The sequence below is a fragment of the Grammomys surdaster genome, unplaced genomic scaffold (genome assembly GCF_004785775.1).
Source record: "Grammomys surdaster isolate TR1022 unplaced genomic scaffold, NIH_TR_1.0 125849, whole genome shotgun sequence".
Taxonomy (NCBI): Eukaryota; Metazoa; Chordata; class Mammalia; order Rodentia; family Muridae; genus Grammomys; species Grammomys surdaster.
In genome coordinates, this window is record NW_021620675.1 from 2,343,726 (window position 1) to 2,360,534 (window position 16,809).

Genomic DNA, 16,809 nt, shown 5'->3' on the forward strand with positions numbered 1-16,809 from the left:
GTCAGGGTGGTGGGTGAGACAAGCGTTCCGGGTCATCCCTCCCTTTGATACTCAGGATACTGTGCAGCTATCTTCAGCCAGTCATGGAGCGTCGCGATGGACACACATTAGTCGCTCTAGCCCCGGGATAGCAAGCGACTGGAACTGTCCCTTAGGGAACCAACTGCTGGGACAAACCCTCGACTGTTACAGGGCTCATCTTCTGCTGGCTTTTGTTGTTTTGCTTTGCAGCCTACCGCTCAAGCAACCTAAATTCTTCTAAGTCAAGTTCTCTCTCTCTAGGACAAGATTTGCTGATGTGAAATTCAAATCACGCAGCAGCTTCGTTTTATTTCTCCAGAAGTTCCCTCTCCCACCCCATAGTGTAGGCCGTGGAAAGGTGCCTGACCTCTATCCAGAACGTGCTGAGCGCCTTCCCCAGCACCCCCAATCAGTACCCGCTGCTCTCCTGGGCCCCGGCTCATCCCACACACACCAGGTCTTTGCTTGCCTCCTTCAGGAAACCTTTCCTGATTAACCCCGGTGGGACACCCGCCAAGCCAATTGCTCCGGAGAGACTTGGGGGCCGAGCTGAAGTGGAGGCCGACATTCAGGAGCACAGGTACCCAGAGGGCCGGGCTGCCCCGCCCTCCTTCCCTTCCTGTACCGCGAGTAAAGTCAGGCAGCGGCTAGAGGACACGGCTGTATTGGGAAGCGGGGGGCTCCTACACAGTAGGAGGAGGCACGTCCCGGCCCCAGGAGGCCCGAGGACTCTGTACACAGCGCGCGGCTCCAGCCCCGGCCGGCCCGCCCGGGGCCCAGTCCGCGGGAGTCCGGAGCGGCGACTTAAGGCAGCGTGGCTGGAAGGGAGCGGGGAGTGGGAGTCGGCCAGGTCCCCTGAAATGCTGGCGCTCCGAGCGGCGAGCTCCTCGCCAAAGGACAGGGGGAAAGACAGTCAATAAATAAACCGAGGCGAGAGGGGGCCCCGGTAGACTCTCGGAGTCCGGGAAGGCCGGCGGCCTCCGCAGGCCTAGGCCTCCAGCGCCTCGACGGGCGCTAGCAGCTTCTGTCAGAAGTTAAAATGGCCGCCGTGCGGGGCGGGCTGCGGCGGGGAGGCGAGGGGCGGCTTGGGCGACAGCGGAGACTTCATGTCCACCCTCTTAAGGGAGCGGCCGCGGTGGCCGTCGGGTCGGCCCAGGTACAGGAGGTGCCTCCCGGGCCCCCCGGAGTACCTGGCCGGGCCTCCCGAGGGGACTCGCGTGAGCAGCCCCGGGGGCGCCCGGTGCGTGGGGAAGGGCAATCTGCGGCTGCCGCCGACGCCCAGGCGCGGAGCCGGGGCCGAGAGAGCAGGCCGCCCGCCCGGGGCCGCGCGCTTGCCGTCGGGCGGCACGTCGAGCCTCAGCGGGGGCACGCAATCCCTCGGCATCGGGCTGGAGTCCACGAACAGGCCGGCGCCGGGCTCCGAGGCAGGCGGCCTCGAGGTGAACGGGGCGGAGGCGAGAGGTTCGCTGCCCTTCCTGGGCGGCTGCGGGCCGTGCAGGTAGCGCAACAGTTCCTCCAACGTGGTCACCTCCACCGCCTGCCCGGGGCAGCCAGGGGGCGGTGGCCTCACAAGCACGCGCGGTGCGGGCCCGCCCGCCGCGCTGCAGCCCCGCGGGCGGCCTGGGCCCTCCGAGGCGTTGTTGCCGTTCTGGTTCCACTCCCAGGGACCCCCGGAGGCACGAAGGTGCTTCACCGGCAGCTCGGGCGTGGTCTCCGGGGTGGGCAGGCAGGCCAGCTCCGGTGGGGATCCGCCCTCAGGAGGAGGCAGGAAGGTAGTGTAGAGCTGGGGCGTTTGCGCTGCATCTCCATCCTTGGGGGGAGGCGGGGGCTCAGGACCGCCACCGTGCAGCCGCGCCAGACTGCGAAGGGAGAGGGGGCGCGGCAGCCCCGGGGTCTCGATGTCCTTGCTCCGACGGCGGTTCGCGCGACGACAAGCACAGGACACCAAGAGGCCGGAGACTGAGGCGCCCAAAGCGAAGGCCGCCGCCACACAGGCCAGGAGGAGTGGGATGGGGATGGATCGGGAGGCTGAGGCTGGGGCAAGGTCCCTGCGCACGCCTGCCGACCGAGAAGGAGGGAGGAGGCTCAGCTTTAGGGTAGGTGATGCACAGAACGGGCACAGGTGGGGCCAACAGCAAGTTTTCATGCTGCCTCTCAGCTTCACTCCACACAGTCTCAGGATCCCTAAACACACAGGCTAGAGCACTGGTCTGGGGTATTCCCCAGTAGGTTGTAGCCCCTGTAGCCATGCCAAGAACAACTGCCAAATTGCCCGTGCAGGACACTGGCTGGGATGTCCAGCTGTGGTGAAGGGAGGTTCCAAACAGGTGTTAGTGGGCATCAAACACCAATCAGTACCCGGCTTAGAACTCTGAGACTCAGCAGTTCCACACTGCAATACTATCCCTCCCAGGTGACCCCCTTACCCTGCGTGTGAGCTCCAAGAGTGGAAGACTGGGGCCCTGGGTGGGCATCACTGGGGGGACTGGGGGTCTCAGGGGAAGGGCCAGGACCCAGAAGCACTGGTAACAGAGACCAGGTCAGAGCCAGTCAGACGTATGCTCTCCACCCGTGATACCACCAAGAACCTCCCACCCCCTTTGGAACCCAAGAGTCCAGAATTCCAGTGTCTCATCTGACTGTTCAAGGCGCTGGTCTGCTTATAGCCCAGACAGATTGGTTATGTGGGCTAAGTAAGGAACAGGGGCAGTGAGGCCAGAAGACTCACCATAAGCAGAATCTCCAGGGCCAGACTGACTCCCGGTCGCTCCATCTATGAGAGAGCGTGAGAATGAGGGAAAGAGGAAGCTTCATGAAGAACTGAGGGAGGTAACTGGTACAGACGCTGAGATGGACAAATGCCCACGCCTGGGATGCTGTCCGGAGCTGTCATCGTCATGTGCACTTTGGCTGTGGCTGCAGCCGTCCCTTGTGTTTACCTTGGCAGTCACCATGCTCCATGGATTCCTGGTTCCCAGTCAGATCCACCTCAGTCCTAGAAGGAAAAGGAAGTGGCTCACTGTGGTTCTACACTTGGCTGTGCACTCTCCTCAGGAGACCCAGGGGCTCCTCACTTACCCACCAGGTCCCCTGATATTCATGCAGCCTCTGAATCGATGCCATCCACAGTATGGGTCCAGAGAAGCCAGGCAGCTCCTACGAGAAACTGGGTTGTGTGAGGCTGCTACCCTCCCTCCGTTTACCGTTGCCCTCCACTCACCCTGGCTTACAAGAGCCCCCACCAATATTTCCATCCTACCCACACCAATCTGCTCCAGACCCCAGCGTCTACCTACTTCAGACTACCCAAGGTACCCCACCCTCTCCTCCATTTCCTCGCCACCCTCAAGACTTGGGGATTTTTTTTACTAACCCAGGGGACCTCCTACTAATCCAGGAAGTGTAGCCAGGCAACATCTGACCTTAGGCTCTTCTCACCTCCGACATGCTCCGTGCCGGGCACAGCGGCTGAGAGAGAGGTAGACAATACATCCAGGAAAGGCCACAAAAAGCCTGTGACCCTCAGTGTCCAGCTCCAGCCCTATGATTCGCCGCGCAGCTCGGGCTGACCGCTTTCCACTGCACCTAATTTAATGCCATAAGCAATCAGAATGGGGATCTGTCCCCAAAAGAGTCGATGGGAAGGAAGAAGTGATGGGTGGAGAAGGCGCACAAAACAACTGAGCACAGCCCGTGGGATGAGCCTACCCAACAGTGGCGTCTTCTCACCAAGTCTCTTTCCCTACCTCAAGCCTCTAATCCTGCCGGGCCAACACTGGAGTACCCAACCTATTCCCCCTTTCCCATCACCCACCTGCCCCCACAAAGGACTCACCGGGCATGACTGTAGGCATCAATCTCTTCCAATATGATAGGCTCAGGTCCCAGAGACTGTCCCCCTGGAGGTAGCACCTTCAGCACTGTCCCATCATTGGAGCCAAGAAACAGGACTGTAGTATTTCTGTGGGGACCAGCCATCCCGTCCACAGCTACCTGGGTCAGTAAAGCCCTGGAGTGATAGGCTTCAGGTGAGAACAATGTGTCGAGTAAAGCCTGAGCATTTCCAGGAGCACCCAGATGCCCTGCTTCCCACTCTCACTGCTTCACAGGTCCTCACCGCAATGTGATTCACCTCATGGACCACACGAGAGAAAGACAGGAGTGGCTTAGGGCAGGAGGCGGTGATTACCTGCTAGTCAGAGTGAGGAGTGGTTGATGGGTGGCAGGTGGCACAGCAGGGTCCAGCAGTGGATGTGCCTTGATGAAGAGCAGGACATCATCGGGTAGGTCTTGAGAGGAGGAGAACAAGGCAGCTGCACCCACACCTGCACAGGACCCTGGCCTGGTGGGCACATGGGAAGGGGCAGCCTTAGGGCAGAGAACTGATGTTAAGCTATGTGTCCCTTCCCCCCACCCCTGGGCTCTCAAACATGGCTGACTACCTTTACTCCCCTGCAAGCAGACACACTTGCACCATTTCTTCCCACCCCTGTTGCAGCTCCTTAATCCATCCCATGATTGTGCTTGGGCCACAGTGACCTCTGTACAACCCAACATTAAGAGCAGGAATTGCTTCTGCCCCAAAAGCCACTCCATACTGGGTACCTGGGAGAGGGGACCTTGTCCTCAGACACAGGAGTCCAGGCCCCATCCAGACTCCTCTGCTCCTTGAACTTGCCCTCAAAGCCACGTTCAATATCATCTAGGTAGAAGGCGCAGACTGCAGACCCAGGAATGCTGAGGGAGCCAGAAAAGATGCAAGGTAGATGTTGACAGGGACTGCACAGCTCCTGCCAGGTGAGAAGTGATAGCTGCCCTTTGTGCAGCAGGTTATAGGCAGAGAACAGTGGGAGGGGCAGCCTTGGGGTAATGGGTGGCCAGGACAGCAAACTGGCCTTGCTTGGAGCTTCCTCCTTAGTAGGCATTAAAAGGGAGTTTGGATGCTGGGGGACAGGCGGTACTAGATCACATAATCCAACTGGTACCAACCTATTGGTCTGAGTAGTGAAGACCCCAAAGAGAGCAGAGCGGCCATGCAGGTTCACAGGCCCAGTTAAGGACTGTAAGACGTCAAAATAGAAGGTAGAGTCCCCGGGGACAGAGCAGTTGAGCCTCAGCTTAAGGAAGGATGTCCAGTGGCGATCCAAGGCCCGAGGTGAGCCACCCATGTCACGTTTACACACCCGGGCTACCCGGGAAAACTGCACCTGGGAGAAGATGGATGGAGCCACACATCAGCTGGTTGAAATGCATGGTGTGACTGACCTGGGAGAAGATGGAGCCACACATCAGCTGGTTGAAATGCATGGTGTGACTGAAGAGCTCCAAGAGACAAATATCAGGGTCACAGCAAAGAAAAGAAATGATGCAGAAGGTCCCTCTGGAGATGCAAACTTGTGTGGGGAGGAGTCAAGATTCCAAGGAATCTGATTTCAAGATTAGGGTCAAGAACTTTCCTCAGGACCCAGAACTGTCCAGCAATCAATCCATCCCTGGCGCCCAGCTCCTTACCCTCCCCAGGCGGGCATCCTCCACAGAGACTTCTCGGAAGAAGAAGTAGACATGCTCTCCATGCTCCAAAGCGTAGACAAAGTGTGGCTCTAAGGCAGAGTGACAGTAAAGGGCATCCATACCTGCTCAGAGACTCATGCCCACACAATCCTGGTGTACCACATCCCCCCAGGCAGTCTAGCCTCCACGATAACTGACCTCGAAGCCACTTGGAGTCGTACTTTGCAGAACGGAGTGGGGGCTGAGGTCCAAGGCTTCTGTAAACTACAGCATCACTGGCCTGGAAATCTGCTGCTGTGGCTGAGTACAGATTACCCTCTGGAAAGATGAGGGGAGCGGAGTCACAGGAAGCTCAGGGTCTGCAGCTTGTCTCCTACTGGTGCACCCATCCATCTACCTAGGCCTGGTCCCAGCCCCTACCTCAACCCTCCACCCAGGGACACGGGGGAGAGACCAAGGTGGGAGAGAACTCCCTCCAGCCACGTGCCTGCCCCTCACATGCCCAGGTGCACACCTGCAAAGATGGCCACAGTGGACTGTGTGGCATCAAAGGGGCATCGAGCTTGCCCACTCAGCTCCTCACCCTCCTGCTGCAGAGATGTTATCTGGGGACAAGGAAGCAGATTCCTGTAACCTTGGGGTCTTAGAGTCTGGCCCTCCAGTGCACACCCACCTCCTCTCCAGCCCCTCTGCGCTCTTGCATCCCGTGCATGCCCAGTCTCATCCCCACACGCCCATCTCTTCCCATCAAACTGAAAGCTTATTTTGGGTTCTCCTCCCAGTTCTCTTCCTCTGTACCCCATAGCTGCGGCACATAGGGCTGAAGGAATTTGTTCCACAGGCAAGGAGTGTCTGTGAGTCCCAGGGAACAAGAACACGGATGTAGTTGTAGCATTCGTCCTAGAGAACCCAAAATTCTAGGTCAGTGACAGGCATGGAACTGAAGTCAGGGGTCACAGGAAGTAAGGCTACTACTCTTGAGCCAGTCAGAGCAAGGTGGCTAAGGCTCAAGCTATTGACTGGCCCTGAGCTTTCAGCAAGCCCTCTGGTCTCTCAGAGCCTCGCTTTTCTTTTTCCTGGGATATGTAAAGGGAACTAAAAAGGATGAATTCCCTTTGTCTGGGCTGGGATGGAAAGGGAGTAAGAAATAGTCATGGCGGCGCACTACCTGAAGGCAGTCCTCGCCTTCCCTCCAATTACACTCCACTCCTCACCGTCAGCTTTCCCCGGACAGCACAATTCTCCATATCTTGGCTCCTCCATGTCAGAAACTGCAGGAAGAAGAGAGGCCATATGGCCACCTGGACCCCTCCTCACATTAGGACTCCTTTCTAGGTGCTTTTTTCAGCCCCCAGGACCCCCGTTACACCTTTCCCAGCTTGACTCCCTGCCTGCACCTCCTCGCATACAGCCCCTCACCTTGTTGGGCACCAGCCCCTCCCCTTCTTCTTGGGCTTGAAGATCGAAGGAGAAAACGTGATCCCTGAAGGGTAGTAAGGAGGGATCAGAGCTGAGCAGAGGCACCCTGCCTGAGCTCCTTAGTCCCTCCTTACCCATGTTCACCAGCTCAGGGCCAAGCCACACAGAGTTCCTGCTCCCTAGCCTCCCCCTTACTCCACGCCTTGGCATTTGTTCTCTGGGTCCAAGCATGTCCATGTCCCATGGCTTGTGCACCTGCATGTGTCCCCTGCAAGATGCTGCAGTGGCCATGCAGGTCCCATGTCTGCCCCGGAGCATGCATGTCTGCCCCACAATGGTGCCTCGGCCATTTTACCGGGCAGCCACAAGTAAGGTCCGGTTCAAGGTCAGGAATCGCTGAAAGTCCAGCCCAAGTTCCACAGCCACAGCATCATCCTCCAGGCCCCGGAACCAGGATGATGGAGAGGTACCTGGAGGGTACAGTGGCATACTCAGAATGGCAGCTGAGATAATACACACTTCCTACCAAATGGAACCCAGCCACAAAGAGAGGCCCAAAATCTACTAAAACAGTACCAGTAGCTAGGCATAGTGGTGCACACCAGCACTGGGGGAGGCTGAGGCAGGGGGACTGCTGAGATTTGAAGGCCAGCCTTGGTTACATAGCAAGATCCTATCTCAAAAAAAAAAAAGAAAAAAAAGAAAAAGAAAAAGAAAAAGAAAAAGAAAGGAAGGAAGGAAGGAAGGAAGGAAGGAAGGAAGGAAGGAAGAAAGAAAGAAAGAAAGAAAGAAAGAAAGAAAGAAAGAAAGAAAGAGAAAAGAGGACATGGAAATGGCTCTGAGGTTAGAAATACTTGGATACATGCAGCCAAGGCTGATTAAGAAGTTCACAGAGTGGAAGCAGACAACAAATTCCCAAGAAATCTTTTATTCTCCACTCATATACCATGGCATGTGCACTCCCCCCAAATAAAAACTCTTAAACAAACAACAACAACAATAAAAAAAAAACCTACCACCAACAGCATTAATTGTCCTCAGGTACTGTGTGAGTTATCTGAATGAGTTACCTTCCTTAACACATTAACCGTATAGGCAGGAGCTCACCGTGGCCCCATTTCAAGGCTTAGTGCACTGAGGGATTTACGTGACTACCACGCAGGCAGCAGGGTCTGTCTGACTCCAGAGTTGAGCCAAGTCCCTTTTTAGGACCACCATTGTATTAGAAAGTGCCTTTCAAGGGGCTGGAGATGGCTTAGTGGTTAAGGGCAGCCACTGTTCTCCCAGAGGTCCAGAGTTTGATTCCCAGCACCCACACCAGGCGCCTCACAACCACCTCTAGCTCCAACTCCATGTGACCCGCCTCCTCTGTTCTTGAGATTAAAACATGCCATTCTGCAGGCCGGCTCCATAAGCAGGGAGGTAAATAACTAAAAAACCAGCTTCAAGAACTCCCTGAGGGCTGGAGAGATGGCTCAGTGGTTAAGAGCACTGACTGCACTTCCAGAGGTCCTGAGTTCAAATCCCAGCAACCACATGGTGGCTCACAACCATCTGTAATGAGATCTGATGCCCTCTTCTGGTGTGTCTGAAGACAGCTACAGTGTATTCATATATAATAAATAAATAAATCTTTTAAAAAAAAAAAAAAGAACTCCCTGAAACTGACCAGATTCAATAGGCCCCTCCCTACCAGAGTTAACAATAAAAACTCAGAGTCCCCCCTCGGAGGAAGGGAAGCTGAACAGCAAAGAAGACTTTCTGCCTGGAATAGACCAACTGAGGCAGGCACCTGGAAAGGACTCTCCAGGAGGTGAGCTGCCTGCAGCCTGTACAGTGTGCTCCCAGTTCCCAGCTGCTGTGAGCTGTCGCCCATGCTGGAGTGGGATCTGGTGGTGCAGCTGTCATTTCTGCTCCTGTAAAGAACCCCTCACCCATATTCCTGTAAGTATCCCCAGGAAAACTTACTGGTTCACCAAGGTGGGCTTTGGTGATATTCATACTTTGGCCTCCCTATCTGGGTTCAGTAGACGTGTTCTGTCTCCCCAGGAAAAGTTTTGTCACACAACAGCTCCTACACACACACTCGTACATAATTGAAGCATCTGCTTCTCCTACCCCTCTTCCAGTCTCCCTCAAGACTTCTCAACACTTCGCCGTTGTGACCAACTCCACTGTCCACCTGGTCTGGGCATAAAGGCTTCAGGTACTGGTGTTTATGGGGAACCCAGGATTCACAGATGATGTAATGCAGAGTACTGAGAAGTGCATCAGATGTAGCGTATGCTAGTCTCATCTGTCCCCCAACAGTCACTCCTAGTAGTTCAACCGAAATGAATCTAAATCCAACATCTCTAACACAGGCCCGAACAGATGAGAGTTTTTCCCTGAAAGGGTGGGTTTATGGTTTCTGTCATAGTGAGACGTAGGCTCTCTGGTGGGCAGAGGAGAAGTAAAGGTGTTGGGAAGCACTGGCCTGGCGCAGGACTTCACTCTGTAGCTAAGAATAACACACAAACATAATTTGGGCCAGGCAGTGTTCTCAGGACTGTGCCTCATTTGTGTTGTATCTGTCACCTCACTTTATCTCTGAGTAACAGCATGAGATACAACACTATGATTATTCTCTTCCTTTTACCGACGTGGAAACTGAGGCTAAGAAAGGTTAGACAACATTAACCAAGGTCGCACAGCAACTGAGCAGCTGAGCAGGGGTTCATACCTGCTATGGTTTGGTCTGACGAAGACCTTGCATTCCTTTTGTCTGTCTACTGAGACAGGGTCTTGCTATGTAATCTCAACTGGCCTGGAACTCACTACAGAACTCAAGCTGTCCTCAGACTTGTAGCAATTTTCCTCCCTCAGACTCCCAAGTGCTGGGACTGTGAGCATGCACCATCACGTTCAGCTAGAGGTCACATTTTTAGCCGCCTAGCAACACTACATCTGAGTGAAGAAACAAAGGACGAGAAACGTGCGGTTCCAGCTCATTCCACCTGTTTGTTCCCTCTGCTTGGCCATTCTCTTAGCTTCCTTAAGACTGGGAACATCCCGACTCCTTGCCTCCTCTGACATAGAGGTCTCTCTCGTTCTTGCATCCCCCCCCCCAGAGGGTAAAGTGGGGGGCACTCACCTTGTAGGTTAGAGGTCAACAGAGGGATGGGGTCCTGGGGAAAGGCAGCCTGGGCTTGGGGGAGTGACAGCAACAACAGCAGCAGCAAGGGCATGGAGTGGGGGGCACGGGGCATCCTGTGAGGGGCAGCTCAAGCCCCAGGGGTACCCCCTCACCCATATGCTGGCCCTGAAATGGGGAGACAGAAAAGTGGGGGAAGGGACTAAGTTCTTTCAACCCTTCTTGCAGGCAGACTCCTCCCCAGGTCTATCCCCAGAAGACCCTGTGGGGTGGGGCAAAGAGCCATCTCTGCCTCACTCCCAGCCAGCTGTCACTGTCACTCAAGGCCCTTCCCTCTCCAACTGGCCCAAACTGGTTGGTGTGCTGCCTGCTGGTGTGACCCCAGGTAAGGACAGAACAAATCCTCTGCCCCTCCCAGCCTTTCCTCCTCTCTCCTGCCTAGGTCTGGGACATTCAGTAGGTGACACCTCCTGGCCCCCCTTGTGCTAACCCCTTCTCAGCTATAATTAGACACTGAAGCCTTAAAATTATAAATAGTGACTCCTTGGCACTAGGAGGAGGAAGAGGGCACCAAGTCTGCTCTCCCCTCCCCTCACAGACCCCCACAGTGCCCTGGGAGTAATGTAGGCACTGCGCCCAGGCAAAGGCAGCTGTGCCGCAGCCATGGTCCTGTCTAAGGCTGAGAAAGAACAGAAGGAGAGGGACAAACAGCCTGGGGGTCACTGACCCAGCCTAAGCTCATACTTCAGGGGCCGTTCCCATTGCTGAGGGAGAAGCTGAGCAGGAGGGGAGTGGGGTGTGTATGGAGGGGCTGTCTTAGCCAAAAATGATTCTGCATCAAAGCCAGATCAGAGGCTAAATATAGCTCTGGCTGCAGCTGTCTCCTCGACCACTGGGCCCCCTCCCAGCCTGGAGCCCCCTGTTGCCTCCCTGGCTCCTAAGAACCAACGTATGTTCCCAACGTGGGGAGAAGAGCAGACCCACCCCCTATGCTGAGTGAAGGATAGAAAGGACGGGTGAGAAGAAATGGCTGAACGTGCCCCGCTTTCCCCTTCTTCCCTCATCAGGCTGCCTCTGAAATTGAAATATAAATAATTCAATGACAGGCAATTGTAGCCCAAAGTCCAAGAAAAGATGGATATGGAGAAAGGAACGGTGAGACAGGTCTCCTTCCCACCCAGCAGCCTCCCCCAGCCAGCTGGCCCTGACTAGACCCGCTGTGGGAGATGCATACCAGCTTCCTGCCTTCCCTCGAAATTGAAGTGAGGGGCTGAAGAGGCTCCATGAATCAGGTCAGGGAGCTAGGAGTCCTTTCTTTTGTGACAGATCACAACAAGCCTTAGTTGTCCATTCCAAGTCTTCTCAAGAAGAAACTCTGGGCTTACAGGGCAAGCCCCTTCCATCTCTCCAATAATCTGACTCTTGAAGCCAGGACCCAAGTGTCCACCCAAGCCCAATCTAGCGTCACTGGTGGGGAGGCTGACGTCAGGTGGGGCCCCAAGAGAGCTGGAGGAAGAGGCAGGGTAGAAATACCTAATGATGACCCCCTCTTCCCCAGAGGCAGAGCACTTAGCTACCTAAGGACCCCTCCCTTGAAAGGCCAAGTCTTCCACCCTCCCCCAACCCATGTTTCCGGATGCTAGTACTCCCAGAAGAGAAAGGGACACAGCTTGTCTCCTATGCTCTCCTACCTGCCCTCAAGTTGCCCTAGGCAACTGCTATCTTCACCCTGGGAACAACTTTGGTCTCTGGCAAGTGGAGAGAACAGCCAGACCCTCTTCCTGGCCCCTATCAGAGCCTGTCTCTATCCCCTGTGTCTTTTCCTTACCTGGGGTGGTGGGTCTTGTGGGGGTGGAGAGGGATAGGAGCCCTCTGATCTAAGGGAGGAAGGGACAAAAGAAGAAGGGAAAAGACTAAATCACATCTCCCTTACCACATCCTTTAAAAGTAAGTGTGCAAATACTGGGAAAAGCTACTGAAGCCAGTATCGGGGAGCAGCCAGTATCGGGGAGATGCTAAGGGGGGAGTGTATTTTGTTTCGTTACAAAATGAGGGCGGCTTCGCACCGGAAGATATGAGGGTAGCTTTTGGCCTTTAGCCAGAAACTCCTAGAACTGCAGGACTAGTCTTGGGGAAAAGGTTGTCTGGGAGTTGTGGGGCCTGATGACCACTCCCATGTTAAAACCTACAGACTCCAACAGCCTTCCTGCAAAAGCTCCCTAGCTAGGGACAATAGAGGCTAATTTGCATCTAATTTGCATGCTCTTCATTTCCAAGCAAAATGCTCTGATAGCAAGTACCCCCATCCCCTTATTTCCTCAGAGAGCAAACACTGCTCCCCTCCTACCTAATCTCTCACACTAAGGACCCCCAACACATGCTCACTTTCAGCTAGGTTAGTCCAGCCTCTAAAAACACTTGGTTGGCCTTTTCCTTGGCCCACTAGACTCGAGTATGATACATCTTTAAGAGGGCTTCTCATAGCTGTTTGGGGAGCAACATCTGGGTGGCTCCCATCCAATCCCTGGCCTGGGGATAGGCATGCTGTGACCTGGAGAAATCCCAAGGAGAGACCTGGCCATTCTTTCTCCTTTTAGGTCCCCCCTCCCACCCTCCTTGATAGAAAGATGAAACAGCCAGCCCCCTTCTTTCCTTTTAGCCAGACAGCCACCTTTGGGGAGTGGCCGAGGTCACAGCCGGTGTCTAGAGGAGCAGGGGAAGGAATAGGGAGGCTGGCCGGGGACAATAGCAGGAAGCCATAGACATGGTTGCCCACCCCTGCCCACCTTCCTCAGGAGGCTCAGGGGGTGCACTGAATCTCTAAATCCTTTTACCCTATCCTTCGCTCTCAGTCCCAGGCTTTGTACTTACCCTCCCTCCCACCCACCCCCAACGTGTATAAACCAGGTGTCTGGAGCTTCGCGTGAGCTTAGCGTGAGATGGGCCTGGGGCCAGGGGCTCGACGTGTCTCCCCCTCACTGGATCCGGGGCTCCGAGGAGGGGCGGGTAGCAGCGTCTGGGCCGGGACCGGGTCCCAGAGCCACGTTAACGGGAGGAGGGGCTGGAGGGGCCTGCAGGCGCAGATCAAGTGGGAATGAGATCTGGGTTTGGGGAACGGAGGCGGGTCTCCCAGACTAGGGAAACAGGGCTAGAGGCTGGAACAGCCGAGGGCCGGCCCTAGGCCCGCGCGGAGCGAGTAGGTGAGCTAGGATGCTGTCGCCAGGCCTGTTCTCCTCCGTGGGAGACCAGTCTAACAAAGCCCTGGGCGGAATGAGGTGAAGCGTAGAGGTGGGCGCGGGGAACGATGCTTCTCCCTGGCCCCGCTCCTGGACTCTTTGCCCAAGCCGACCCCTCCCCCTAGGAGTACTCAGACACCAGCCCGCACAAGGACGAAGAAGCAACCCCGACACCGAAGTCCAGAATGACTTGTCCCCCTTCCAGTCCCCGCAGGGGCATCGAGGTCTACTTCTCCACAGGTCTTGAAGCCTCAGTTTCCCGAGGAAGAGGCAAGGTGCTGGGCTTACTACCCTCTGCATTGTGTGCGCCTCAAAAAAAAAAAATACCCCTTCCATGACCCCCAATCTTGCGGGACGAGACTACGACCAGTCAGAAAAGAAGCTACACCCTGCGCCCATCAGTGCAGCTGGGCTCGGCCACGGTCCCCTCCTCCTCCACGCACCCTAACTCTGCCAGGCACTAGGCGCGCTGGACCCACTCGGGTCCCTGTGACACTAAGAAGCTTCACCCCTCTTGCGGCGCTCCTGTCCCTCCCTGCAGCTACATCCCTACCCCTATGTACTTGCTCCGAGATCCGGGTCAGCAAGGTCCAGGGAGCAGCAGGCGGCCGCTAGCTCCGAGCCGCGCAGAGTTCGCAATCCATGGTTGGGGCTCCAGCAAGATGCGACGAGCGTCCCGTCTGAATCGTGCTTAGATTTAGGATCCAGGGCACTGTCGGGTTACCCGAGTCTTGGGTCGGAGTAGGAGTCCCTATTCCCGCCGTAGATCGGCGGAGGAAAACAATGCGACCGCCCGGAGCTCTGGGCTCGGCCCCAGCAGCCCCGCCCGCCTCCCAGATGGGCCCGCCTCCGGCCCGCCTCTCGGTCCCGTCGCCCAATGGGATACTAAGCGGCGGGATAGACACCGCCTTCTCGCCACCTCTCCACCAATAATACTACAGGAAGGAGGGCCGTCGAGCGCACCGTCCACCCAGAGCTAAACCCAGAGGGTAAGCCTGAGACCAGAGTCAGGCGCGTTATGGAAAGACCCACGGACAGTCTCTGAAACGAGGACATAAGACATACGCACACACACACAGGCTAGTAGAGAAGAGGCCTCGGACAGAAGTGTCACAAGCAGGAAGGAAGACAGCCCAAGAAGAGAAACAGGAAACCAGGGGGCCTCGGCTGGGCTCGGCTGTCAGAGCCTGCGCGATCCTCCCTCACTTCCATTAGCGACTTAGGCGACCCTGCTCTCTAGGGAGTCTCCCGCCTTGTCCCTCTGCATTCTTCTTCCTAAGCTTCTGCCTGCATCTCTTCTGCATCCCCGTGTGCTTTCTCTGGTTCGCGTTTATCCTGACCCCAATAAGAAGGCCTGAATGTAGTTTAGGAGGCCTGAGAAACGAAAGTATCCTCTGGCTTATCAATTGCGCCCATCATCTTCTCACCGATCTCTACAGTCTGAACAGGTCAGCCCTGAGCCACCATGCCAGGAACTAAGAAGTCTGAAAGCTAGACGCTGGCTGTCAGGAGACAGATGGTTGACAAAGAGGACAGGTAGGAGGGCTAAAGCTCAAAGCCAGGTGGAGACCAAGACAAAATGATTCAGAGAAATACAAGAGATATCAAAGGGAGAGAGTGAACAGCTACCCTGACCCCATAGATACAAGGATACAAGATTAGAGTGTCCTACTTCCTCAAAAGGCTCTTTTTTTTTTTTTTTTTTTGGTTTTTCGAGACAGGGTTTCTCTGTATAGCCCTGGCTGTCCTGGAACTCACTCTGTAGACCAGGCTGGCCTCGAACTCAGAAATCCGCCTGCCTCTGCCTCCCAAGTGCTGGGATTAAAGGCGTGCGCCACCACTGCCCGGCCTCAAAAGGCTATTGAATGTCCCTCCAAACGGCAAAACTGCTCCTTGTCCCCAAGGCCGAGGAACCCCAATAAAGGGCCTTTCATTTGGGGAATGTCAGTGAAGAGGAAGAAGGCCACTTCAGACAGTACTGCTTCGCTTCCACCTTGGTGTTGCCTGCAAAGATTTTTCCTTGCGTGGGGCTGGGACAAAGGGTATTTTCAAAATTCCCTGGAATGTAGGTGGCCAGGAGACATTGACATTCTAAGATGGTGTTGTCTGAGTGGGTACTTCTACCCACGGCTCGGTCTCTGGACTAGAGGAAAAAAATGTTGAGTTACCATTTTCTACACCAGCCTTAACTGAATGGGGAGATCTGAATAAAATAAATACATGGCCACACAAACTGTGTCCTGCAATAAGATTCACACACAGAAATGGACAGTGAGAGACAAGACACACTCCTAGACTTAGGACACACACTCTCCTAGACTTAGGGCAGAGGAAGCAATGAGATAAACAGAATGAGAAAGGAATAATACCCACACATGATTAACTGCTGAAGGATCCTGGAGCCAAAGTGATTTAGCAGACAGTAAAATTAGGGAACATAGACCAGCAAAAAAAAAAAAAAAAAGGCTAAATGAGTGAAAGCACTTGGTTCAAAAGCTTATGGGCCGAAGATTAGTGCCCAGAAACCATGGTGGAAGGATAGAACCAACTCTCAGAAATTGTCTTGGACCTCCACACCTCACACACATAAGCTACAATGATGATAACTCAAACCTAAATTAAAAAATAACAACTATGGCAGGCATTGTGGCTTATGCCTTTAATCCCAGCACTTGGGAGGCAGAGACAGCCGATCTCTGAGTTTAAGGCCAGTCTGGTCTACGTTGAAGAGTACCAGGACAGCCAGGGCTACACAGAGAAATCCTGCCTTGAGAGAGAGAGAGAGAGAGAGAGAGAGAGAGAGAGAGAGAGAGAGAGAGAGAGAATGTTCTAAAGGTTGTAAGGAAGTTTTAGGAGAAAGATACATAACATGTAGATGTTTAAAAGTTCCCTAGCTTCTAGCATGGGACTTTAGATATTCATTCAAATATGAACTTACTGGATAGATTAATATATATGGGTTAAAACATAATTACTTAAAGTTTTAAGAAAGATCAAACCTCAATTTAATGCAATACATATTAAACAACTCAAGCACAATTTACTGTGGTTTATTATCCCACATTTAGAAATGTGGTTGTCAGGCTAGAGAGATGGCTCAGTGGTTAAGAGCATGAACTGCTCTTCCAGAGGTCCTGAGTTCAATTCCCAGCAACTACATGGTGGCTAACAACCATCTGTAATGGAATCTGGTGCCCTCTTCTGGTGTGTCTGAAGACAGCGACAATGTACTCATATACATAAAATAAATAAATATTTTTTTAAAAAATAGAAATATGATTGTCATGGTTGGAGAGGTGGCTCAGTAGGTAAAGGCATCTGCTACCAAGCCTTACAAACTGAGTTCAGTCGCTGGGATCCACAAAGTGAAAGAATCAGCGCCCACAGGCTGAGCTCTGACTGACATGAATGTGCTACATCACATTCACCACGTCCACATGTGTGTGCACACACGTGCACACACACTAAAACTTTTTTTGTTGTTGTTTT

The 16,809-nt window shown here is 54.3% G+C and overlaps 1 protein-coding gene across 3 annotated transcripts; it reads right to left on the minus strand.

Annotated features, from left to right (window-relative positions):
* Positions 1-299: 299 nt before the first annotated feature.
* Sema6c (semaphorin 6C) lies at positions 300-14,176 on the minus strand. Of its 3 annotated transcripts, XM_028789652.1 has the most exons (20): positions 13,874-14,067; positions 11,913-11,961; positions 10,085-10,252; positions 7,307-7,421; positions 6,952-7,015; positions 6,747-6,803; positions 6,331-6,432; positions 6,047-6,137; positions 5,731-5,850; positions 5,533-5,621; positions 5,011-5,228; positions 4,627-4,758; positions 4,211-4,363; positions 3,857-4,030; positions 3,460-3,606; positions 3,100-3,177; positions 2,961-3,016; positions 2,750-2,794; positions 2,448-2,543; positions 300-2,079 (listed from the first exon to the last, which is right to left on the minus strand). In XM_028789652.1, exons 3-20 carry the CDS (start codon positions 10,197-10,199, stop codon positions 1,049-1,051), a joined length of 2,883 nt encoding a protein of 960 aa, XP_028645485.1. In that variant the 5' UTR covers positions 10,200-10,252; positions 11,913-11,961; positions 13,874-14,067; the 3' UTR covers positions 300-1,048. The 3 variants fall into 3 exon arrangements, with proteins under 3 accessions (XP_028645485.1, XP_028645486.1, XP_028645487.1); XM_028789653.1 differs by lacking the exon at positions 11,913-11,961 and having other exon boundaries at positions 6,701-6,803; positions 13,874-14,176; XM_028789654.1 differs by lacking the exon at positions 2,448-2,543 and having other exon boundaries at positions 6,701-6,803; positions 13,874-14,176.
* Positions 14,177-16,809: the final 2,633 nt, after the last annotated feature.

Coding starts and splice junctions, on each gene's coding strand:
- Sema6c (XM_028789652.1), bottom strand. CDS start 10,199: ATGCCCCGTGCCCCCCACTCCATGCCCTTGCTGCTGCTGTTGTTGCTG. Junction 5,229..5,532: donor AGGATGCCCGCCTGGGGAGG/GTAAGGAGCTGG, acceptor ATCTTCTCCCAG/GTGCAGTTTTCCCGGGTAGC. Junction 2,795..2,960: donor GGAGCATGGTGACTGCCAAG/GTAAACACAAGG, acceptor GCTCTCTCATAG/ATGGAGCGACCGGGAGTCAG.